General features: G+C 44.1%; 1 protein-coding gene across 2 annotated transcripts; it reads right to left on the bottom strand.

Annotated features, from left to right (window-relative positions):
- On the bottom strand, positions 1-25,969 carry LOC122683620 (gamma-aminobutyric acid type A receptor subunit pi). Of its 2 annotated transcripts, XM_043887364.1 has the most exons (12): positions 25,832-25,969; positions 20,989-21,084; positions 20,158-20,276; positions 15,708-15,775; positions 14,744-14,961; positions 13,111-13,193; positions 9,851-9,988; positions 9,233-9,385; positions 8,571-8,758; positions 1,747-1,919; positions 1,255-1,381; positions 1-243 (listed from the first exon to the last, which is right to left on the bottom strand). In XM_043887364.1, exons 2-12 carry the CDS (start codon positions 21,039-21,041, stop codon positions 193-195), a joined length of 1,371 nt encoding a protein of 456 aa, XP_043743299.1. In that variant the 5' UTR covers positions 21,042-21,084; positions 25,832-25,969; the 3' UTR covers positions 1-192. The 2 variants fall into 2 exon arrangements, with proteins under 2 accessions (XP_043743299.1, XP_043743300.1); XM_043887365.1 differs by lacking the exon at positions 1,255-1,381.
- Between the last annotated feature and the right edge of the window lie 376 nt (positions 25,970-26,345).

Here is a 26,345-nt window from a genome sequence, read left to right as displayed (position 1 = left end):
TGGAGTTTCAAAACAGATATTTCCTTTCAATCTTTATTAAAAAGAATCACAAATATTATTGAACCATACAGTTGCATCCACCTCTTTAATTCTTCCATTCCCATCAGAAACATTTCGTTTAAAAAGCTCAGTTGATCAAACCCATAGAAACTAAATTGTTAGCAATATCATAAAGGGGGGAAGAAGGACAGCCTATAGTACGGGGATAGGAGAGAGATGATCTTCCAAAGCCATGGTTCGTTTCTGAAAGGAAGAGTAAAAGGGTACATTTATTAGACAGGGAAGCTAGAGAATTAAAGATGGCAAGATTCTTTTAAAAGATTGAACCTGAACCAAAGCCTTTATCATGGCACACTCAGAAATTACCATTTATGGTACTGTTGGCTGAGTTAGGCCAGGAGGCAGGGACGCACCTACGGTGCTTCTTTTGTTAGGGTGAGAGCGGCTGGGCTTGGAAAAGATAGCTCACCTGCAGCACCTTGTTCTGTGACAAGTTACTGACTGTTACTCAGAAAGCTCTGGACCCAGGATCAAAATTCTCCTACTGAGGCAGGATGAGCCACTCAAAGTAGTCCAGCCAGAAAGATCAGGTGTCTGAGCAAGCCACTTGTTTCTGGGTGATGTAGCTCATTATCTATTATAATAAGAATCCTTCCTTGTCATAAGAGCATAGGGATAAAGGCTCCTCATGGAAGGATGCCGGGGATCCACTGCTGGCAAATTGTTGCTCAGCGTTGAAGCAGCAGATAGAATTGGACTTGATTCTGCAAGGCTTCATGTCTGTATAAAGACTCTTAGAATAAGTTTTTTAAAAGTTCCTCCATTTTTCCCATGATGTGGGGAAATGGCTTCAGCATTGTTTAGTACTGGCATGCACATAATAGTAAAATGATAAGACATGTCAAATGGGAGAATGAAGCCCCAGAGCTCTCCCAGTTTGGGGAATCCATTATATCTTTAAAAAAGGAGAGATTTATGTTTAACATTATTGGTCCACTAAATTTTCCTTCACTTACATTTGATTTTCAATGGTAGGACTTATTGGAATATGCAGACAGTTCTGTTGTGGCAATAGATACTATATTAAAAACTCATCTTGGTATTTACTGCACTGACCTTCAGTTAATTTACTTAAACCCACATTTTAATCAAAACTAAAAACTAGAAAATGTTACTCCCCAACTAAGCAACAATGTATTTTTTAAGCACTGTAGAGATTTAGTAAATAGCATGTGTGATTAATTTAGAAACAACCTCTGCCACTTGACTCAATACATGTAATAGCTTCCGTTCCTTTTTCGTATGAGTTAAATGCAGACCAGGGAGCCACTGGGCAGTCAGTCCTGAGAGGGCTTGTAATCTTGGGCTCCATAGGGATGTCCTTCATAAAAATAAAAAATAAATGGGTAGATATTTCTATTAAAAGATGTAGTGCTAGGACCTCTGCACAGCTTAGATAATGGTTGGGTGACCCACTCTTTGAGGAGAAGCGCTCAAATGTTATCTTAGTCACTGTGGCGCCATTAGGTTAGGGTGCACACTTGGCTTAGACTATCGTTTACCTTATTACATTGCTTTATTGATGATCTTTGGCTTGCAAACAGTTCAACATCTTCTCAAAAATACATATAGTATGCCCAGTAAAATACATTGGCTAGCATAAAAATCAAAGGAAATAGTAGTTTGGAATATCGATCAACATTACTAGGGTTTTGAATTGTGAAATAATCAACAATCCTGCCCAACTTATCTCGGAAGACAAACTTGAACTTGTCACTGGTTTTCATTGTCAAGTTGCTGTAGTCAACGTTATCTCCGGAAATTTCAATGCTGGCAAAACTGATCTTCCGTTTAAAGCTGGAGATGGAGCTGTTGATGATGTTAGTAATGTTGACTTCTTCCACTTCCTTTGCTTTCCCCTAGTTCATAAACACGGTGGTTAGTTTGATAGACGACTTAGCAAAATAAGTACGTGGGTATTTATATACGTGGGGCTTCCCTGGTGGCTCAGTGGTAAAAGAATACACCTGCCAATGCAGGAGAGGTGGGTTCGATCCCTGGGTCAGGAAGATCTCCTAGAGATGGAAATGGCAACCCATTCCAGTATTCTTGCCTGGGAAATCCCATGAACAGAGTAACCTAGAGGGCTATAGTCCATGTGGTTGCAAAGAATCAGACACGACTGAGTGACTAAGCAACAACAATTCATATACGTAGAGGTCTTAATACTGAATAATTAGGTTTGGGAGAGAGCAGTACTGAGTGCCTTATATACTGGCTCGTAAGCAAGACTTGGCAGTCCTGATATCCTGCTTATAGGCCCCTGTCTTTAAGTCGTCAGCTTGTATAATGGGGAGAATAACCATTGCCCATCCTAGATGTGCAGAGCTGAGTGTGTGTGTGTGTGTGTGTGTGTGTGTCTGTGTGCTCAGTTGTGTCCAACTCTTTGTGACCCCAAGGACTGTAGCCCACCAGGCTGCTTTGTCCATAGAATTTCCCAGTCAAGAATACTGGAGTGGGTTGCCATTTCTTTCTCTAGGGTGCTAAATGTTAATTGCTCAGGTCAGTTTGAAGATAACTGACCTGGTTTCAGATCCCATTCTGTCTTTCACTATTGTGACATTTTAGTCAACTCAATTCCTTTAGAACTTGATTTCCTTGCCTGCAAAATGTTGATAACATTAATACCTACCTCTTGAGAGTGATGGGAAGATTAAATGATATAAATTATGTAAAGCATTTAGTAGGTGTTTGGCGATTTCGTGCTATTCCAGGGAGAAGGGAGTAACTGGTTATGGTAGTTAATAGAAATCAGCAGTGTCTTAAGGTTTTTGCCACACAAACAGAAATAATGATGGTTCTTGCAATCCCATGGAGTTGCCATTCTCCACCATAGCTGGAACAACATAGCACGTGGACTGGAAAGAAAACTCAGCTATGGAACGCAGAGGCAGCCTGGCCCCAGGGCAGAGCCTGGGCGGGGTGGCGGCGGCCCTCGTTGACTCCTATCCCAGCAGCACATCAAAAGCAGCCCGGGCCTCTGACAACGGCTGACCGCCCCCAGTCCACACAGAGCGTCTACACGGGTCCCGCTTGCCCTGTGGTGCGACTTCACAACAGGGCTGGGGTGGCAGAGGCTGGAGGAGTGATCAGCTACGAAGGAAAAGAGGACCTGGACCCGAGGCTGCACCCGAGCAGAGCAAAGGCAGCAATTGCTGGTACCTGCCCAGAGAGTACATCAGAGAGAAGGCGGGCCTCTCTCTGCAGCCTGCCCAGCTATAGGCCTCCCTTTCTTCAGCACCTCCCTGGGGCTGGCAGGGGGAAAAGCATACATTTAAAAGGGATAGAGCCTGCATGGGTCCAATCCTCAGGGCTTCTGCTCCAGCAACTTGGGATCAGATCCCACCCTAATAGGGTGAGGAGGGTGACCGGGCAGAAAGGAAGTCACACCTCACACCAGGCTCTGGTCCTAGCCCCTCCATCTCCAGTCCCACCTTCCACCAAGGTGACAGCTGCCAGCACATGCTGAGGAAAGACACGACTAGCTTCCACAAGTTTAGCTTTCCCGCAGAAGCACTCTGTATAGGGACATATCCACATGAGGCCTATGCAAGGCCACCATAGGTAGCTGTTTCATCTAAACTCGTAGAGGCAGAGAAATTTAAGCAAAATGAAAAGTCAAAGGAACTGATCTCAGTTGAAAGAGCAAAAGAAATCCTCTGAAAAAATAAATAATGAAACAGAAATAAACAATATCTGATAAAGAATTCAAAACATTATTAAGAATGTTAACTGAATTGGGGAAAAGAATAGATGAACATGGTGAGAATTTTAACAAGGAACTAAAAAATATTTTTAAAAAGGCCCAATCTTAGGAATTCCCTGGTGTCCAGTGGTTAGGACTCCACACTTTCACTGTCGAGGGCCTGAGTTCCCTGGTCAGGGAATGAGATCCCACAAACCGCACAGTGTGGCCAAAAGAAAAGAAATGAAGAATTTAATACTGAAATAAAACACACTAGAAGGAATGAAGCAGACTAAGTGATACAGAAGAATGCATAAATGATCTAGAAGATAGAATAATGGAAACCACCTAATCAGAAGAGCAAAAAGAAAAACAAATTAAAAAAAAATGAGAACAGTTTAAAAATGAGAACAGCTCTGGGATAATATCAAGTGAATCAATGTTCACATTATAGGGGTCCCAGAAAGAGAAGGGGATAGAAAATGTATTTGATGAAATTATGACTAAAAACTTCCCAGACCCAAACAAGGACCAAATATCTAGGTACAGGAAACACAGAGGGCCCCAAGCCAGATGAACTCAAACAAATTCATACCAAGACATAATTAAAATGCCAGGTGTTAACAATAAAGAGAGAATTCTAAAGACAAGAGAAAAATACAGAATCATATACAAGGGATCCCACATAAATCTGTCAGCTGATTTTTCTGCAGAAACTCTGCAGGCCAGAAGAGTGTGACATAATACATTCAATGCTCTAAAGGGTAAAACCTGCAACCCAGGTTATCCTAGATTACCATCTAGAATTGGAGAAGAGATAAAGAACTCAGACAAACAAAAACTAAGACAATTCATCAATAATAAACTTACCCTAGAAGAAATGTTAAAGGATTTTCTCTAAGTGGAAAAGAAGAAAGAATCTATAGAAAAGGGATAATCCTATATCCCTTTACTAGAAAAGGCAAACGTACAGTAAGAATTGAGGCTCAACCACTTAAATAAGCCAGTGTGAAGATTAAAAGACAAAAAAATTGTAAAAACAACTATAACTGCAAAAAACAGTTGAAGGACACATGAGATGTAAAATATGACATCAACAACACAAAGTGTAGGAGAAAGGAGTAAAAAATATAGCTCATTTACAATGTGTTTGAACTTAAATTACTACCAGTTTAAAACAAGTAGATACCACAAGTCAAAAACCTACCACAGATACACAAAAACTAAAAAGAAAGGAACGTAAGAATGTTATTAAAGAAAATCATCAACCATAAGAAAAGAAACAAAGGAAATGAACTGAGAAGAACCAAAAAAAAAAACTGAAATGAGTAATAACATGGCAGTAGGTACATAACTGTCAGTAGTTATTTTATTTTTTATTAAACTTTTTATTTTGTATTGGAGTATAGCCAATTAACAATATTGTGATAGTTTTGGGTACAGTAAAGGGACTCAGCCATACATATACATGTATCCATTCTTCCCAATTCATTGAGCTCCCTCCTAGATACACTGCTATATTTAAAATGGATAACCACCAAGAATCTACTTTAGAGCACAGGGAACTCTGCTTAATGTTTTGTGTAAGCCTCGATGGAAGGGAATAGTTACTTTAAATGTCAATAGACTAAATGCTTCAAACAAGAGACAGGGTGAGTGATAGGATTAAAAAACAAGACCCACCTATATGCTGCCTACAAAAAAGTTAAATGCACACAAAGACTGAAAGTGAGGGGACGGAAGAAGATATTTTGTGCAAACAGAAGTGATAAAAAAGCCAGGGGAGCAATACTCATATCAAACAAAATAGACATCAAACAAAGTCTGTAACACAAAACAAAGATGGAAACATACAGTAATCAAAACAGCATGGTACTGCACAAAACAGACATACAACTCAATAGAATAGAATAGAGAGCCCAGGAATAAATCCACTTTATAGTCAATTAATCTATGACAAAGGAGATGAGAATATATAATGGAGAAAAGAGTCACTTCAATAAGTACTGTTGGGAAAACTGGACAGCTATATTTATAAGAATAAAATTAGAAAAATTTTATTTAAAATTTAAAATTAAATTAATTAAAATTTAAAATTAAATTCAATTTTAAAATTTGTATAAAATTTAATTTTATACAAAAATAAACTCAAAATGGATTAAAGATTTAAATGTAAGACCTGAAATCCTAAGAACCCTAGAAGAGAACATAGGGAGAATACTCTGACATAAATCATAGCAATATTTTTTTGGATCAGTCTAACAAGACAAAAAGAAACAAAAGCAAAAATTAAACAAATGGGGCCTAATTTAACTTAAAAGTTTTGCACAGCTAAGGAAACCATTAATAAAATGAAGTGACAACTTACTGAATGAGACATAATATTTACAAATGACATGAACAGCAAGAGGTTAATATCAAAATATATAAACAGGTCATACAGCTGAATATCAAAAAAAGAAATAACCCTATCAAAAAAATGGTCAGAGGAGCTAAAGAGACATTTTTCCAAAGAAGACATACAGAATGACTAACAGGCAAATGATACTTGACATATCTAATTATTAGAAAAATGAAGATCAAAACAACAATAAGATATCACCTTGTATCTGTCAGAATGGCTGCTATCAAAGAGTCTACAAATAAATACTGGTTAGGACATGGAGAAAAGGGGATCCTTGTACACTGTTGGGAATGTAAGTTGGTGCAGTCACTATGAAAAACAATATGGAGGTTCATCAAAACACTGAAAATAGGTTACCATAAGATCTAGCAATTGCACTCCTGGGTATATATCCAGATAAAAATGAAAGTACTAATTCAAAAAGATACATGCACTCCAATGTTCAGAGATGCACCGTTTACAATAGCCAAGATATGGGAGCAACCCAAGTGTACCTCAATTGACCAATGGATAAAGAATATGTGAGATACATATATATGTATATATATAATGAAATATTAGCCAACCATAAATGTGAATGAAATTTTGTCATTTGCAGTAATGTGGATGGATCTAGAGAATATTATGCCTCGTGAAGTAAGTCAGAAAGACAAAGACTGTATGATATCACTTATATGTGAAATCAAAAAAAATAAAACAAATGAATACAACTAGCAAAACAGAAACAGACTCACAGATATAGAAAACAAACTGGTGATTATGAGAGGGGAAAGAGAAAAGAGAAGGGGCAAGATAGGGGTATGGAATTGAATGATTTAAACTACTATGTATAAAATATATAAGCAGCAAGGGTAAATTGTATAGAACAGGCAATAGCAGCCATTATTTTGTAATAACTTTTAATGGAGTATTATATATAAAAATAATCATTATGCTGTACACCTCAAACTCATATAACATTGTAAATCAACTCTACTTCAATGTAAAAAATAAATTTAATTAAAAAAATAAATTAATTTTTTAAAAAAGAAAGCCTACAGGGAGTAAAATAAATGAAATACGTATTCTTTGGCTGGCACATATGATCATTTGCCTTTAGTACTTGAGTAATATGACTGTGTGAAACACTGTTTACAATAGTCAAGCACAAGAGAAAAGTCAACTGGATCTCTGGGCTATTCTGAATCCTCCTTTTCTCCCCATTAAACCTTGTACAGTCCTGACCCTTTGCTGAAGGTGGGCAGCTCTTCTGCACTGGATCCCTATCATTTTTTTTTTTTTTTTTTTTGGCCTGTTAGCAGGAGCTTTAGTATGCCAATGTCTATCAAACTGAGCTTCCAAAAAATCCCAGGGTTCCATAAGCCTGCAGAGAATAATAGTTAAGGGCATGGTCCATTGCCCACTGCAAGTGGGAATAACAGATGTGTCAGACTTTGGAGCCAAGCAGATTTAGGTTCAAATCTCAGCTCTGCCTTTTCCTGTCCTTGTCCTCTTGAATAAATTACTTATCTTCCCATACTCAGAACCCACAAGTGTAAAAATAGGGATAGCCTTACTGAGTTGTTATGAGCATTTTTAACAGGGTTCTACAGATGGTAAAGAATCTGCCTGCCAATGCGGGAGATGTGGGGTCAGGAAGATCCCCTGGAGTAGAACATGGCACCCCACTGCAGTGTCCTTGCCTGGAGAATCCCACGGGCAGAGCAGCCTGGTGGGCTACATACAGTCCATGGGGCCACAAAGACTCGAACGTGACTGAGCACATGACCACGACATGATGACCACGAGCATTTTAAATGGCATAATATTTGCAAAGAGCTTGTGACTATGTCTGGCACATACATGCTCAATTGATAATAATCGTTATTATTGTTATTCTGAGAGATGAACCATGGTGTTTCACTGCTAAGCCAGATAATGAGTCCTTCCCTGTTAGCAGAAAAATATGCTAATCATGAAATTTACCACAGTTTAATTTTTCCATACATTTTTCTGTAAACCATTACTTATATAATTTAAGAAAACAAGAAGGCAACAAAAGAATAAATAGTAAATACATATTAATCTGGAACTTATAAGCAGCTGCTCATGTTTGATTTGATCCTAGGTTTTTCATGGATGCTTGTTCTCGTGGCTGTGATTTTATGTTGCATACAGATAAAACAGTTATTTTCTGCTAGAAAATATTAATATCTCATTGGCAAAAGAATAGTCTTTTTAAAAAGGTGTCATATTAATATCTCATTGGCAAAAAGAATAGTCTTTTTAAAAAGGTGTCATGACTGTCAGATTCCCCCAATTGAACAAGGATGAGAATCACTGATGCAAAGTGAATCCCTGGGGGTCAGGAACCAGAAACTGGTCGACAGACCAGTATATGGCACAGGTGATGAATTATATACAGAGTCCCCAAATTCTTACCCGATCTTTGGCTGCCATCTGCTGTAAGGAGCTGTAGTGGGCAACTGCATATTCCAGGAGGGCCCCAAACACGAAGCTAAAGCATATTCCCAGGTACACATCGATGGCCTTTATGAAGCAGTTGGTGTTCGGGAGAGAGGTACGGGACCCAATCATCAGTGTGGTCATTGACAATACGGTGGTCACTCCTAGGGAAGAAGTGAGCAGTGTGCCCGTGTCAGTGGTCAGCACACCTGCCATCACCGCCTGGCAAACTGTCTCCATTCAAGAGCTGGCAAAGTGGGGACAGGACTCAGGAATGGAGCAGAGCTCATTCTGAAAAGTCTGTGGCCTTCTGGAAAAGAGTTGATTTGCCCATTTATACAGGTATGAGTGATACGACTTTAAATTTTAGTTTCCTTCTGTCTTCTCCCTGGAGGGAGGTGTTCAGTAAACAAAATAACTGATAATAGTCCATCTAATCACCATTCTTCCTTATCTGTTACTGTAAAACAAAGTTTAAAAATACACTGTTCCTAACATAGTCTCTCTCTCTTTCTCTCTCTCAAGAAACCAGCTCCTAGAACTATCCTATGAATATCAAATAAAAGAATGGCAGAAAGTTAAAAAAAAAAAAGACCTAATAACCCAGTTCTTAGAAATCTCCCGTTGGAACTACTTACCAATGCAGGTTCTTGCAGGAACTGAATCAAGGGAGATCCAAAACGAGACCCAGGATAACACCACCAAGAAAGTGGAAGGAACATAGGTTTCCAAAATGAAATACAGGACATTCCTCTGAAGCTCAAATTGCAAGACCAGTCGTGTGTAATTTCCTGATAGGGTGAACAAGGGATAAGAGATCAACCCTACTCACCTGGCATTCCCTGTGGGATGTTTAACTTAGCTATATTTGCATTAAACCATCCATTGTTCACCAAAACATAGTTAATAATGAACTGTCACTATAGTTTCAATGAAAGAGATTGTGTTTGTATAGCATGGCATTTATGGGAGTGCTATGCCCCCAACCACGAGCCTTATCCTGTGCCTTTGTCTGTCACAGTATTCCGCAAGCATCACTGCTGGTTTCCATGATACCTGCTTCACTAGACTGTGAGCCTCTTGGGGACCATTTCAGTAGTGGGTGTAAAGCAGGTAAAAGTGCCAAGCCAACACACTTGGCATATCACAGAGGGGGTCTTGGGTCCAGAAGGGGCCAAAGTGAAAAAGAGATGATATTTCTGACTCAGAATACAACTAGGCTATATTGCTCTTGTGCAAATTGTCCTACGAGTTACCTGTTTCCTGCTGTGACCTGGTAACTGAGGTGAAATATTGTTGTATGGTGTACTGAGCAAGTCGCAGGTTTTCCAGTCCCCGCACAGAGTCGTTCCCTCTCAGCCAGCTGAACTCGACGTCGTTTCCATCGTAGCCCCCTGCCAAGGGAAAGAGTGCCCTGATCAGTGCAAGAAGGTGGCAGAGTGGTCTGGTCTGGACAACGCTGTGATGGAGAGACAGCAGAAGCCCCATCTCGGTGGTGCTAAGTCTAAGGATGGTCCCATGCAAAACCTGGCGTGATTTCTCCAGTGTAATCTCAGTGTGTACCCAGAATGGGCTGACCTGCTAGGGCTTTTCACCACCAGTGAGAACCAGCTCTGCGCTAAGCACTGTGTACACCCAGTAGATGATAAGTACCTAGAAATGGCCTCTATCATTATTTAAATAATATTTTTGAACACATATCTGTGAACTCACAAAGATCTATAGTAGACATTGCCTTTCAGGACAGTCTAACACTTTGGAGGGGATTCTCAGGGACATTTGGTCTGTTCATATTTTCATATTGGCATAATGCAACCAAAAAAAACCAAAAAACTTTCAGTCAGCCACTTTATTGATGTCTGCAAACATAAGTATTTGATAAACCTCAAAGCAGTTTTACTAATAGTGATGACAGTAATAATAGCTACCTTTTATTAAACATTTACATTAAGTCCTTTACATATTATGTCTCTAAGATTCTCACAAGCTTGCAAAGTAGAGCTATATATTTCTTCATTATTTAAAGCTTTTTTTTACATTTTATGAAATTGAAATGGATCTTACAGTTGATATACATTAAGTAGAGCTTAGAGCTTACATTTTTCTGCAGTGTTACTATTCAATAAATGCTGTGCCTTAGAACTAAGGAACTGTAATGTTTTGCCCCTTTTATACATGAAAATTATCAGATTCAGAGAGACTGCATAACTTTCTCAGGATAGCAAAGCAAATGAGAAACAAACCAGTATTTGACCTCAAGGAAGTTTAATACCAAAGCCCATGGATGATGATGATAATATCTATCACTTAGTAAGCAGTTACCTTTCTAAGTGCTTTGCAACATTATCATCTCATTTAATCCTCAGATAATACCTTTGAGAAGATAGATGAGTGGTTAATAAGCACATAAAAAGATTCTCAAAATCATTTGTCATAAGGGAAACACAAATCAAAAGCACAGTAAGATACCAGTTCACATCCACCAGAATGGCTGAAATAAAAAGGTAGACAATAATAGATGGTGAGAGTGTGGAGAAGTTGAATGTTGCTGGTGGAAATATAAAATGGTGCAACCACTTTGGAAAACAATTTGACAGTTTCTTGAAAAATTAAACATAAATTTGACCCAGCGTTTTAGTCCTAAGTATCTATCCAAGAGAAATCAAATCATGTCCATAAAAGGACTTGTACAAAAATGTTCAAAGCACAATCATTCATAACAGCTGAAAGGTGGAGACAAGTGGAGCAACTTGTACTGCTTGTATCATTTTGTCTGGAATCCCAAAGGGAAAAAGTATCTAAAAAAGTAAGTTGTACAAGCATCTACTTAGATACTTTGCTTTTATAATTGATGGCGGGGTTGTTGTCTAGTCACTAAGTTGTGTTCTACTCTTTGTGACCCCATGGACTGCAGCACGCCAGGCTTCCCTGTCCTTCACCATCTCCTGGAGTTTGCTCAAACTCATGTCCATTGAGTCAGTGATGCCATCCAACCATCTCATCCTCTGTCGCCCCCTTCTCCTCCTGCCCTCAGTCTTTCCCAGCATCAGGGTCTTTTCCAGTGAGTTGGCTCTTTGCATCAGGCGGCCAAAATACTGAAGCTTCAGCTTTAGCATCAGTCCTTCTGATGAATATTCAGGGATGATTTCCTTTAGGATTGACTGGTTTGATCTCCTTGATGTCCAAGGGACTCTCAAGAGTCTCCTCCAGCACCACAATTTGAAAGCATCGATTTTTCAGCACTCAGCCTTTTTTATGGTCCAACTCTCATATCTGTACATAACTACCAGAAAAACCATAGCTTTGACTATATGGACTTTTGTGGGCAAAGTGACTGGTAAATGCTCACCTTCTCATTGCTCTGTCCCTGAGTGGATATGGACAATTGTGGAATAGTATCAATTCTTTCCTAGGGATGGCATTCAGGAAAAAACCCTTGGTGAGGTTTCTGAACCCAGATTCAGTGAAAGCTTCCTCTGCTCACTGGGGACAATATTTGTGCAAGCAGAGTGCTGGAGTTTCCAGGAGAATCTCACTCCTGAGATTTGAGATGAGCACAGCCACCCATGGGGGGCAATTGCTTTTTGTACGTGGGGCTGAAAATGAGCTCTCTTTTTGATAACCTCAAGTTTTAGTCTGCCCCCAAATAGCTGCATTGCTTCAGGAAGGCTTTTCATGCATTTAATCAATAAGGTAATTAATCTGCCTGCCTGAGTCTTTAATTAAATGTCTACCTCTGAAAAATGACTGTTGTCTCATAATGGTTCTGTTTCTTGAATGTTGGCCACTAGTGTCCTCATGCACGAAGTACCCAGTGGTTTCCAGAGCCTGACTGTAGTTTTTCCTCCTTGTGCAAGCCGTGCCTTGACGCCTTAACAATCGCTATCTGTGGCGTTTTCTTCCTAGGATTTGTGTCACAGGTGCAACCTCCCCATGGTGGGCATTTCGGAGTGGTTTACCAAGGAACCACAGGATCACTCACAGTGCCAGGAATTCATTTGACACCCATCAACTTAGAGCAAATCCTCATTCTTCATCATAAGCAAATCCCCAGGATGCAGTTTAGATGTTCACTTACTGACATTATGCTACTAAGCTTTATATATATCGAATAATTTATTTTGGAAGTTTAAAGCAGTCTTGCAGTAAATGGCAATGATCGTTTTGTGGATCTGCCGTTTCCTACTTCTGCTGTGCTCTTCCTGGCTTCCATGACTTGACAGTTCCTGAGACTCCTTCCTAGTCCTACTGACTCCTGTTTGCTTTGCTGTCCTGTCTACTTTTAGGGGGAAACACTTGGTGCCAATGCACAGTGGTCCTCTCCCAAAGACATAACGTTGAAAGGTTTATTTTTTAAAATCTCTAAATCTCTCTGGACATATACCCAGAAGGGATGAACCCATTGTCATCAACATCAAGAAGAGAAAGTCTACTATGAATAGGACACTCCTCACACATACACAGATCTAAGTCACCCCAGAAACTCATCTAAGGGGCCCGCATGACGTATACTCACAGCTCTCTAGTTGCAACTTGCATGTCTGTGTGTCCATGGGGTATTTAGACAGGTCCATGTTACATGCAACAGTTGTTGTGATTCTAAGAAAGGAAAAATGGATTCATAGAGAGTGTTATAAGGATGCTATAGAAAGTATACACTCCCTCTTAAGGGCCACTCCAAGAGAACTTTCACCTTGACTCTTAGAGTGAATGTGTGACTTGGTGCCTACATTCAAAGCAGTCCTGAGTTTTTCTGCACTAAGCAACACCCAGGAGACTTGGTTAAAGCGAGTCCAGAGTGCAGAAAGTTAGAATGTTGGCAATTCAGAGACAAACTTGCAACAATATCACAAAACAGAATCATTCATTGGCTTTTTTGAGATGCTTCTACATCCAGTTTATTCTGGGCTCTGAGAGTCAATAACTTATCTAAGGTCAGAGAGCAGGAACTTGTCCTAAATCTGTCTGACTCTAGAGCCAGGCTATTAAGCCTCATCCATTATTTGTTATCCTTGTACAAGACACTGCTATGTGCCATAATACAGACACACACACACACATGCACATGCACACTCACACGTGCTTCAGGAATGCAAGGAATGGGCACCTTAGTATTAACTGGGGTTAGGGTCAAGGGAGAGGTCTACTGGATGGACTTTTTGAAAGAGGTGTTGGGGTTTTGGCTGACCTTTGTGGCTCAGCTGGTAAAGAATATGCCTGCACTGCAGGAGACCTGAGTTTAATCCCTGGGTTGGGAAGGTCCCCTCGAGAAAGGAAAAGATGCACACTCCAGTATTCTGGCCTGGAGAATTCCATAAACTGTATAGTCCATGGGGCTGGACACAACTGAGCAACTTTCACTTTCATGAATAGCTGGTCCCTAGCCTTCTACTGAAGGCCTCTAGCAGCGATAGGTTTGCAGTCATGGTCTAGCCCTGGCGGAGGCAGTGGTGAATCCTCTGCCTGTAGGCTGCTCCAGGGAGCACCTTAGGGGCATCTTTCCTATTGTCGCCAAACAACAACTCGATGAACACTTGGGTGGGAGGAAGTTTTGGCCTTGGGGATTTGAAGAAGGGGCAAAGTGGAACCCATGACTACAGGTGGTAAGGCTTTGGAGGACTGTACTTTGATTTTTCTGTCTGTACAAGAAGGGCTCACCTAAGTAGAGATGTATTCTGTAGCCACCAACTGCCCCGTTGCGCCCATGAAAAGGAAGTTCTTTGTATCACCTCTCTGTTTGCGTTTGCTGTTCCCCTTCCCTCTTCCTAGCTAACTGCCTTTTACTCTTTAAGCCTCAGCTTAGAGTCCTGCAAAAGCCTCCTCTAACATCACCACAAACCACTGTCCCACTCCCGCCTCGGGCCCCTAGTGCCCTGACTTCCTTGCTTATGTATATGTGCCAGGACAACATCTGATTCAGCTCCATGGCCTCAGCATCCAGCACAGGCCTGGCACGGAGCACGCATTCTCAGAAGAGACTTGTTGAGCCCAACTGGACTGAGAGAGAGCCCTTCTGCTCTGGGGACAAGGATCTAAGAAGGCAGGCCCATGAGAAGGGGAGGTGGTTATTTGAAGACTGGTCAGAACATCCTTTGCCTTTCCTCCCCGCTCTTTCCCCTCCAACTCTGAGGTCACAGGTGCCCGGTTACCTGAGGGCATACAGGACTGTGCCATTGGAGAAGAGGCGGATGAGTCTGTTTCCCACGGTGACTTCGTGGAGGAAGGACTTTTTGGACTCCACGATGTAAGTGTCTGGCACCCAGAGGAACTCCACTAGGCGTGCATCCAGAGTGAAGCTCTTGTTGCCTTCGAACACCAGCCGCTGGTCTGTCCAGCGCTGTCTGAGGTATATGGTGGCTGTGTAGTCCTGAGGGGCAGCCAGGGAGAGGAAGTGGATGGAAGGAGAAAGCTCAGAAAATGCAAGGAAAAGGGTAAAATCTTACTTCCCTCCCCACCTCCACTGAGGTCAAGAGCGCATGTCACAGAAGACAGGGGTGAATGAAGCTTGCCTTGAGGTGGTGGCCTGTAGCAATAAGAGAACAAAGCACCTTATTTATTCTGGATAATAATGCCCACTGCCCAAAGGGAGCCCCTTAGGAGCATGTTCAGGGCCTGAACTAACTTTCCCTTGATCACAAAGGCCACACGAAGTTTTCCAAGGCTTTGGTGAGCGAAGTGCTCAGGCTGTCCAGTTTCCCTGCAGCCTACAGTGGACTCACAGCAAAGTGCCTGTAGCGTCACCTTGTCTAAGATGCGTTCTCTTAAGTGAGAGGATGGTTGAAAGAAGTTATGTGACTACTGGTTTTGTTTCCTGCTCTGTGAGGAACCCTGTGATATTCAGGCTTCCTCCCTGCAGTTTTATTTTTCCCCATTCCTATCCCTCACCCAGCACACCCACTCCCCCATTTCTCCCCTCCTAGACTTTGAATCCAGTTTCCCTCTGATACTCAGAGATTTGTTTTACAAGCATCTTCCACTGTCTTGAGTTTCAGGATAGGTCTCCAGCTCCTGCCATTCCAAGTAGGTCTCTGTTCTGTTTTGAGCTGGAATGGGTATCCTCAGAGAACACAGGAAGGGGGCTGAGCAGGTGGAAGGCGGGGGAAGCACACTTACCATGTTGCTCTCTGAGATACTGGAAATACTTGCAATGTCCAGAGTCAGTGCTATCTGAACAGGTTCTCCTAAGATGAAGAAAAAACAGAAAGCCTTACATAGAAATAGAAACAGATCTGCTAACATTAGCACAGTTAAAAAATATATAGTTATATATATTAATAATTAATTTAAAAATATACATAAGAAACATATGGGCTTCCCAGGTGGCGCTAGTGGTAGCGAATTTGCAATGCAGGAGACACGAGAGACGCAGGTTCCGTCCCTGGGTCGGGAAGATCCCCTGGAGAAGGGAAAGGCAACCCATTCCAGTATTCTTGCCCGGAAAATCTCATCAACAGAGGAGCCTGGTGGGCTACAGTCCATGGGATTGCAAAGAGTCAGATGCGGTCACAAAGAGTCAGGCATGAGTGACGCAGCTTGGCAAGCATGCACATAAGAAATAAATGTATAGGAAATTTAAAAAGTAACAATGACCTACTGCAAAATTTTAAACAGTTTAGAAGCTTATAAATAAAAGATTAATTTCTATCCTCCCCCTCGCAGGAGAAATGACGATAGAGGGTGTGCCTCCCTTTTGTATGAAAAAACAATGCACACATATACACTTAGCTAAACACCCGAAAGCGAGACCACACTATATTCATTAGTGTTTATTTTAAGGCATGGAATGGTATTTGCTACTTCTTACTTGGAGGACTTTTTCCTATGGTGCTTGCCAGGGACTCATTTATTTAGAAATGTAATAGAGATTTGGGAATTTGTACACAAATATATTTTCCCCCCTCAACCAAGTAAATTTACCACCAGATGGCATTCAAGACTGCTCATGGTTGAGCTTCCACTCACTTCCTGACATCTTTCTCCTCTTCCTTTGCTCTCCAGGAACCTTAAACTATTTAGAACTGCAGAACCATCCCCATTTGGTCTGGTGTACAGATGCTGGGCCTCAATCCTGGAGTCTGGACAGATGGGCCTGACTTCTGAGGGTGCCTGTCTTACCTCTCGAGTGAAGTAAGAAGAAGTGAAGAAGAATGGGAGCCACCATTCTCAGTGGCCAGGCCAGGAATGTTTACTCCCCCTGAGACTAGAGATGTGGAACAGAAGTCCAGGAGTCAGGAAGATGTGAGTCTGATCCGGGAAGTTAGCAGACCTTTCAGAGCTGCAGCCTTCTCACCCGCAGGCTTGAATAATACTAAATGACATCAGAGCGTCACAGAGAAGGGTAAATGAGAGAAGGTGTGTGATAGCTTCTTTGCAGGGTGGTGACGAGACAGAATATACAGGAAGTGGCTGCCTAGCTGGGCATATAGAAAGTGCTCAGAAATAATTATGTGTAAAAAGCCCCCAGCATGGTTTCTATCATGTGATACCAGGCACTTGGTAAATAGCATTTCCCTTCCCTTATCCCTCTCTTCCATGATCTTAGCTAATTCTGGAAAAGAAACAACTTTCCTCACCAGGTTAATAGGTGGAAAGCATTCACTTGGGATAATAACTGGGGGTACCTCTGGAAACGGTGACAACACATTAACTAGGAAAAGGAGCGGCGGAATTCAAAATGCTTCAACACATCACACTGGGAGGAATCAGAGAGCAGCCTAATTATTAACTGAAGGAAATCAAGCCTCAGGATATAGGTTAAGAACTTGGAATTGGAGTTTTAAAGTTTATACTGGCTTTAAACAGTATAATTAAACAATATAATTAACTGAATACTTGGTGGGAAAGGGGTAGATCTTTCAGGGCAGACCCTGGAAGGTACTGAAGGAGTTAAGGTGCTAAGTGGCTCTCTGCCCCTCATAGCAGCAAGGTGCAGCATCAAGAAGAGAAGCTTAGGGTCAGAGTGGCCACATCACAGCAGTGTGACTTTGAACAAATTGCTAAACCTCTCTGTTCTACAGTTTCTCATCTCTAAAATAGAGCTACTAACGTTGATCATCAGGGTGGGGTGGGAAGGCAAGTGCTCGGCACACAGCAGGCCGTGGGTCAGCACTGGTTACCATCCCCGAGGAAGGTGGAGAACCGAAAACGTACAAGTGCTTCAGGCTCACTGTGGGTTTTTGTGTGTTTAGTTTGTTTCTAGGTAGTCTAGTCCCAGCTTTTTTATGGACCAGAGTTTGTTCTTTCTTCCCTGTGAGTTAGAAAAGTGAGCAGAGCCACCAGAGGGCAGCTTTCTCCTAGGAAGCAGGTCAAGAGCAGGTCCTGGCAGAGGCTTGCAGACCCGTGCCGCCAAGCTCAGTCCCTGAAAAGCCCTACGGAGATCTGGCCACTCAGGGACCTTAGGGTCCTAGATCTAGGTGGACAGACATTACTCCAGGGAACTGCAGCCCCTCCATGGGCCTGGAGGCTGCCTCATACATGTAGGTTCTGTCAGGAGGCAGCGTGCCAAAGGCTCGTGACAAGGGGTGGGGGTGTGCCTTCCCCTCCTTTTGACTGAGGACCCCTTACCCCATTTCCACCCCAGGTGGGTCTCGGCCTCAATCCCTGAGGGCCACCTCAGGCTCAGAATGGGTACATTACCCAGGGACTCTGCACCCTGTGGGTCCACGAGCCAGCAACAAGAAGGGCAGTGTTCTGGCCCAGTTGTTTGGCATTTGGGAGGCAGAGAAATTGTTCAGCAAATCTAACCAGGTGTGCACACTCCTGGGCTTGTCATTAGCATTCAGTTGGTCCTGGGAAAACAAGGGGAGGTGGAAGCCCCCAAGGTCCCTTAACATAAGGACCTCAAATCCTAAATGTGTGGCCGTGAGGTTGGGTCTCTCAGATCTCCATCAGAAGGGGGTGAGTGGCCCCAGCTGCTGTGCTCTGAAACCTTTCACCACACTTGTTCAGAGGCCACACTTCCCATGGGCTGCATCCCATTGGGGCCTGGACGTGTTAGGAATACTAAGGCAGGCCTGCTCCTGGGAGGCACAGAGATGGGAGACTCCTCTGATGGGAACTTCCGCTCAAGGACTTCGTGGTGGACTTCCCGAACATGCTTAGAACTGCACTGTGGTCTAAGGCACCTCCACCAGCCTTTCTTCCCTCCCTCCCTTCTTCCCTGCATTGCAGTCTGACAACTCTCCAGCTTCCTCCTTTCCCTGCCCCATATTTTGTCATAGATGTGGCCCCAATAAATATCTTGCAAGGATAATCCCCTCTCATTGTTTGCTCCTCAGGGGACCTGGACTAACCCACTAATCCTAGATCTGACCAGAGAATTTTATTAATATCAACTGAAGGGAGGAGCAGGAAGGCAAAGGGATTAAAATAGATGGCATCCTGACGATATATTTACACACTTCACTCAATCCTCCCTGTGAGGTAGATGATATGCCCCCCAGTTACAGAAAGCTAAGATGCTTGCCCAGCAGTTGAGCCAGGAGCCAAACTCAGGTTTATTCAACTCCAAGGCTCTTTCTACTACTCAAGGTGACAAGACATTAGTAACACGTTGTTCAGTCTTGCATTTTACAAACGAGAGGCTGAGACCCTGTGGGAAGGAGGTAGGTGGTGGCCTCATTCTTTCCATCCTTGCCTCACGGTTCAAGATATATTAATTGATAACTTGCTACCTGTTGAGCACTGAGATACCACTGGGGCTAGTGAAATAAATAAAGCAGGATTTCTGCAAGGGATGTCAGCCTAGAGCCGAGACAGACATAAAGCCAGGGACAGTATCAGCCGGTAACAGCTATGATTTAGAAATATGTTCAAAACAAAGTGTGAAGAAAGGGCATGAGGCCTGGAGGAATCTGTGTGGGCTGCTCAGAAGAGGAAGCCTTTGATCTGAGACATGAAGGAAAACTGGCATTTTACCAGGAGTCAAATTGGAACAAGCTCTTCTTGGCAGATAAATAATCTCAGCAAGAACCATGGAGACTAGAGAGGCCAAGGAGGTCTGGGGGCACATTTGTATAAGGGCAGAGCGGGGAGAAGCTGGGGAGATGAGGTTGACAGACAGATAGAGGTGGGGCTGGGAAGTGCTGGGTGTGCCATGCAAAGGGCTCTGGACTTTAGGCTGGAGAGACTGGGGAGCAGGAAGAATTCTGAGCAGCAAAGGGCCCAGGTGGGTCATCCCAATGGCAAAGTGGAGGGTTAGTCTTGAGGGGGCAGGCTGAGGTGTGAGGAACAGGTGGAACAGTCCTGGTGAGACATAGTGGGTTTCTCAAGTAATGATACCAGAAGTGTGGGTAGAAGGCAGACAGTGGGTGTGGGGTAGTGAGGAGGCTCTAGTAACCTCCCTGGGGAGGAGGATTTCTATATCGTGCAGGTGGAGAGACCAGAGAAAGTGCTTTCTCCCAGCATGAGAGCATGAAAAACCATGGGCAGCTGTTTGTATCCATCACTACCAATGTTAGATCAGAAAAAGCAGCCAACTACAGTCTCCTGAAACCCTCGTCTGCATATTAACTCTGATCCTGTTCCTTTTGAATTGATGTCCTGGGCAAAAAGGACGACCTACCGCCAAAATTGGGCCTGAGAAACTTGTTATATCCTGCTGTGAGATTCTCAAAGCCAGGCAGGGACAGTTTGTCGCTTCTGCTGACCTCGATGTTAAGCTGATTCCCCTGGACGCACACCCTGCAGAAGAGAACAGGTTTCAGTGCACGCGTGTGCTGACGTGTGGATCAACATGCGTACGTACAAACTTGAAACTTGAGCTTGTGTTTTCATGCATGTGTGTGGTTATATGGGCTTCCAGGTGGCTCGGTGGTAAAGATTCTGTCTGCCAATGCAGAAGACGCAGGAGACACAGGTTTGATCCCTGGGTCAGGAAGATCCTCTGGAGTAGGAAATGGAAACCCACCCCAGTATTCTTGCCTGGAAAATTCCATGGACAGAGGAGCCTGGAGGGCTGCATGCAGTCCATGGGTTGCAAAGAGTCAGACACAACAGAGCATGCAAGCACGCACATGCGTGTGGTTGTACTCATGTACCAGTAGTGACTCTTCCAAAGAGAACCCTCTAATTTTCAACTGCTGAATTAAACATATCTCTATCTCACCCACTTTATTATGCATTTGCCATGTATCATAATGTCGTGGTAATTTGGAAACACTCAAAACTTTCCCCCAAAACAAAAGGGATTTATCCATCTCTGACCATTTTGGAAGCTTGACTTCTCCGGATAGAAAAAAAATGGCAAGAAAATGTATAGTCCTGGTACGTCAGAGGGGTGAAGGCACGAGGCCTTGTCTTGTCCTTGCTAAGTAGAAAGGACTGCCACCCCTCCCACCGTGTGCAAAACGCAGAGCAATTCAGACCAAGGCCGCTGTGGGGCGGCAGAGCTCACCGTGCGGAGAGGAGACTCAGACACACGAGGGCCAGTTGGAGGCTGTGCCTCATGCTGAGAGCTGCATGTGTAGCGCGAGGCTGAAGGAGAAACGACCTGGGGAGACAGATGGGGCAGGTGGGAGGCAGACAACCCCAAGAGCGCACCTCCTCCCAGCCCAGCTTTTCTCTCCTGGGGGGTCAGGCACCGCATATTCTCCGCCTCCGTGGGGAGCAGCCTCTTCCCACACCCACATGCAGCTCCTCCTCACTGCATGTCATCCGGGAATGCCTTCGTTTTGGAAGATCACATTGATTTTTTTTTTCACTTTTTAAAATTGGAATATAATTCCTTCACAATGTTATTCGTTCCTCCTGTACAACATCATGAATCAGCCACATGTACACATATATCCCCTCCTTCTTGAGGCTCCCGGCCACCACACCCCGATCCCACCCCTCTAGGTCATGACAGAGCACCAGACTGAGCTCCCTGCGTGATACAGCAGTTTCCCACTAGCTATTATACATATGATAGTGTACACACATCCATGCTACTCTCTCAACTCATCCCCTGCCCTACTCCCCCCACACTGTATCAGCAAGTCCATTCTCTGCATCTGGGCCTCCATTCCTGCCCTGCAAATAGCTTCATCAGTACCATTCCTCTAGATTCCATATATGATGTTTGTTTTTCTCCTTCTGACTTACTTCACTCTGTATGACAGGCTCTAGATTCAGCCACATCGCTTCAACTCGCTCAATTTCATTGGAGGATCACATTTCAAATAAAGGCTGAGGACTTGTTTAGAGAGCGGTTCTCCGGAGCAGAAATGTAGCTGGTGCATCCTGAGGTGCATGTGTGGACAGCCTCAGGACAGTGCTCACCCTGTCCTTGTCCTGATTTTCCGGGAGGACATCCCAACCACACACTCCCCTCCTACCATGCCGTATATCAGAGGGTCTAGGCCTGTTAAGCAGGAAATGAGAACTTCCCAAGGACCTCCATGTGCCAAGAAACATGTTAGATACTTTCCCACAGAGTCTCCTCATCTGTGCTCACAATGGCCTTGTGAGATGGGCAGGTTTATCCCTGTATTGCAATGGGAATATAGAGCTCACTGTGCCAGTGAATGTCAGAGGAGGCTTCGCAGACAGGGCTGGCAGTCTCAAGACCCAGTCCCCCTGGCGGCTGTCCGCCCGCTGGGCCTGCTCCCTGGGGCTTTGAAGCTGCTTAGCCGGCGGGTGAGCACTGTGTGCGTGCAGGCTGTCGGGGAGGCCCGGCCTGGGGGCCGGCCGCCTCGGTTTGGGGACTGCTGTCAGATGTCTCTGGCAGAAGCCGGCACCCAGGCGGGTGAGCCTGCAAGCCGTCAGGCTGCTGACAGCAGTGGAGGGCCTCAGGGCGGGGACGGGGCTCAGGTCTCCTTCCCAGGCAGCCCCAGATTTGACCTCTTTGGTAGTTTCTGTGAACAAGGTCACTTTCTGGAGTCTTGCCATTCTGGGGCTTAGGGTGCAAGTCAGCCATTAATTAACATTACTTACAAAACAAACACGTGTTTATTCTAGAAATGGAAATGAACTAGAGATGTATACAGTCACACGTGAAAATCTCAGTGATGTGTCGTTGTAGGTGTACTGATTTGACACATGTACCACTCGGGTGGGAGATGTTGATGGTGGAAGAGGCTGTGTATGTGTATGGAGCTCAGTTTTGCTGTGAACTTAAAAGTTCTGAAAAAATAAACTCTCTTAAAAAAACAGTGTAAAGCCCTCCCTCACTTCTCTAGTCTCATACATCTGAGATAACCATTGTTAACGGTTGTTTTATCCACACATCCACTATATTTTTATGTGCATATATATCTTTGCATGAAGAAAAAGTTTAAAAGCAAAACTGGAATGATGGCATACAGTTTTTGCTACATACATTTTCACTTAATAATAAAAGCAAATCTTTATTAAATATTGAATGCATGCTTTTACTATGCCAAGAACCTCTTCAATCCTCACAACAACTTTTTGAGGTAGTTACTACCATTGTCATCTTACAAATGAAGAAACTGAGGCTTGGAGATGATAAGAAAATACCAAGGTTATATAGCACATGAAGAGCAGAACTGAATCCAGGCAAGCTGAGCCAAGCACTTTTTTTTTTAGCGTTTTATGTTTTTTTATAGTTATTTCACTTTCATATTTCTTTAAAAAGTTGAAGTATATTTGATCTATAAGTACTTTTAATCACTGTACCATGACACCTACTCTTTCCCAACGTCAGTGGGAGCTTTCCATGTCACTCCTAGAGAGCCACCTTATTCTTTGTGATGGCAACAAGATATATTTCATAAGATTAATGTACTAATGTTTATATAACACATGTCCTATATGGTTACTAAGTTATTTCTGAATCTTCTACTATTACAAAATCACTGATGAACATCTTTGCACATGTGTAAACGCCTATAAATCTTCATTCTGTCATATTTCCCCACCTCAGCCTTTTCCTGCTCATACATCAACAATACCAGCCATGAAATCACCATCATCGATCCACCGATGCTCGTAATCACACCTTCTCCCTTTAGCGCATCTCCCCAGCCCTGTCCTTCCTCTTAATCCCAGCGTCATGTTTAAGAAGGTCCAGGGAGCACTACCATGCCTTCTATCCCTTCATTCAATTTTCCAAAGGCTTAACGAGATCCTTCTGTGAATCAGACTCATGTGAGGCCCCCCACGAGCTGCGGTCTGCTGGGGAGAGAGGAGTGTGAGCAGCGAAAGAGACCGGAGCTCCCGGTGACTGTCCTGTGACAGGGGCCAAGGTAAACGGATTCAAGGAAGGAATACAAAGGAAGTGCGTGGTGAGCTCCATGGGGGATGGTGAGACAGTGCTAGGATGGAAGTCATAGACAGGGTCATTGGGTTCTTGGAGGATGTGTGTGCATTTGCCAGGTGAATGAAGGAGGCCAGGGGCCCTCCAGATGGTGGGGACAGATGGAGTCTCGTTTATGCTCACCCTGCTACTTCTTGCACTGAGCCTCTCCCTGGAGCCCATGGCCACTGACAGCTTCCTCCTTGTCTGGCCTGGATTAGTGCCATTCTCGTCTGGGACACTCCTCAGCTCTCCCTGCTCTCATAAGGTACCACCCTCAATCCAGTCTTCAGCTCCAAGGCTCCGGTGGAATCATGTGTTTCCTGTGGTCAGCCCTAAGTTAGGAAGAGAGGATGTCTGGGCCCTGGGCCTCTGAATCTGCTCCAAAGAGTCCATTCTCTGAGAAGCTGTACCCAGGCTACACTTAGAAGTGTGATCCCATCTCACTCTGTTTGCTCTGCTTACAGTGCTGAGAATGTCTCAGTTTATAAGGGAAGAAAAAAGGAGAAAGCCCTCCAAATGCTTGCTAGGTGCCACTCTTGATAATTAATCTCATTTAATTCTCATGACCAACGGACCCAGTAGGTGTTAATTTCGAGAGTTGACTCTCAGATCAGTGAAAGGTTTTGACTGAGATCACATGGCCATTAAGTGCCTGTGATTTGAACCCAGGGCTTCCAAGCCCCTCTTCTATGTGCTGTATCTGGGAAGAGAGGCTTCAGGTCCCAAGCCCATCTCTGGGGTAGAGTACTGCACCCAGAGCACGGCCTCAGTGGCAAGTGTAGCTGGGCCTCTGTCCCCTGTGGCAGAGGCAGCGCCCTTACGTGATGGTCCGGGTACCCACCCGCCTGATTGGAGGCTTGGGCCATCAGTGCTGACACAGACACTGGGAACGGCGTCACCAGGGGGCAGTGCTCAAGGGATTGTCCTGCGGTCACAATACGTGGGGACTCTGGCTGGAGCCACCTAGCCTCCTACATCTGTCGGGAACGTGGTACCCATGCACTCAGATCCACTCCTGAGTAGGGGCAGCCTGTGCACTCTTACCCTCCTCAGAGGGGTGTCTGCCAAGATCCAACTTCTACTGGTAGAACTCGAACTTTGGATTCAGACACCCCTGAGTTGTTAACCTCTCAGAGCATTGGTTTTCTCATCTAACAAAAGGGAATAGAAAGCACTCAACAAGCACTTGCTTTCATTCTCCTCTACCTTCTGCATCTTCCACAGGGACTTTGGTGACTCCACCATGACTACAGGAATCCAACGCTCAAGCTCTTTCTAATACACCCAGGGTGTGAGCTGACTGTCGTGTCATTCCGAGGGCACTCAGGGAGAACAGTGTCAGACACAGGACTTCAGGGTCACCTAGGTGACTGATGCCACCTTTTTATAGGTGGGCTCTGAGAAGCAGTTGTTGTTTAGTTGCTAAGCCGTGTCAGACCCTTCGCGACCCCATGAAGCAGAAGTAATTCCATGCAGTATGTGCTGGTTTCCACTCCCATTCCCAGAATCGCCATCACACAGACACTGTGAACTTAAATTTGTCATGTTAGCCTCCTTCCTCCATGGGCACTGCTCCCCTGTCACTTCTGCATAGATAGAGCCATTTGTTGGAAAGCAGTTGGGGCACCTGCATTAGGCTGAGGTGAGGAGAGACATTATCGCCACAGGTCCACCTTGAGAAAATCACAGAAGCTGGGCTTGTGCGATGTGTGTCCTGGGCGGCAACACGAGAGGAAGACCTGTGGCTCTAGGATCGGCCCAAAGGTGCTCTAATCTCGATTCTGCTTTCTCTAAGATTGTTTAACTTCTCCCTGAAGTTTAGTTCCACTGTATTAATAAAAGGAATAGTTTGTAAGACAAGGGTGAGACCTCGTACAAAGGAGGTGCTCTGCAAATCCCAGCCCAGCCCCCTTCCCTGGGTCCCTGCCGGGCTTAGGTTTGGCTCCCCTTCCCTTTGCTCGCTCCAAGCACGCAGCGGGGCCAGCAGCTTCCTTACCAGTTTCCTTACTCTGTTAGGACCGGTCCTTCAGGTCTTCAGGCTGGGCTTTCAAGTAGGGCATAGTCTTCCGGGTCCCTGGGATTCTTCCCATTGTCAGCCCTGACCCCTGGGATGCAGACACACAACCACTCTCTGATGGAGTGGCTCTCTCTGTGGGAAAGAGGAAGCTGCAGGACCGGCCGGCAGACGGCTGGGTGGAGCCTCTCACAGCTCCTCCCCTGGGTGGGGCTCTGGCCAGGTTCCGGGTGTCTGTGGGAATTCTCAGTTCTGTCTGGGGCTGCTGGCTGCCAGGGACTTGATCCTGAGCTGTGCCTCAGCCACGCTCCTGGACCAGAGAAGATTCTTAACATGAACGACCCAAGAAAGTCAAATAAAATGGGTCAGCCCACCCATCATGTCTGGAAGATGAGTCTCTGGTTCTGGATTTGGAGGACTCCCTCTACCTTGGTATAATGAAATGAGAATTTGCAGTGTGCATCACCTTGGGCAAGCCACTTCACCCCTCTAGTCC

The sequence above is a fragment of the Cervus elaphus genome, chromosome 25 (genome assembly GCF_910594005.1).
Source record: "Cervus elaphus chromosome 25, mCerEla1.1, whole genome shotgun sequence".
Lineage (NCBI taxonomy): Eukaryota > Metazoa > Chordata > Mammalia > Artiodactyla > Cervidae > Cervus > Cervus elaphus.
Note: the sequence above shows the minus strand (reverse complement) of the source record. Positions and strands in the feature narration are given on the sequence as shown.

What these genes read in the sequence shown, in the direction of transcription:
- LOC122683620 (XM_043887364.1), bottom strand. Translation starts at nt 21,041, where the DNA reads ATGAGGCACAGCCTCCAACTGGCCCTCGTGTGTCTGAGTCTCCTCTCC. An exon ending in AGATGGCAGCCAAAGATCGG is followed by an intron (nt 1,920 to 8,570) that starts GTAAGAATTTGG and finishes TTTATGAACTAG; the next exon opens with GGGAAAGCAAAGGAAGTGGA. An exon ending in TATTGAGTCAAGTGGCAGAG is followed by an intron (nt 244 to 1,254) that starts GTTGTTTCTAAA and finishes TCTTCCTTTCAG; the next exon opens with AAACGAACCATGGCTTTGGA.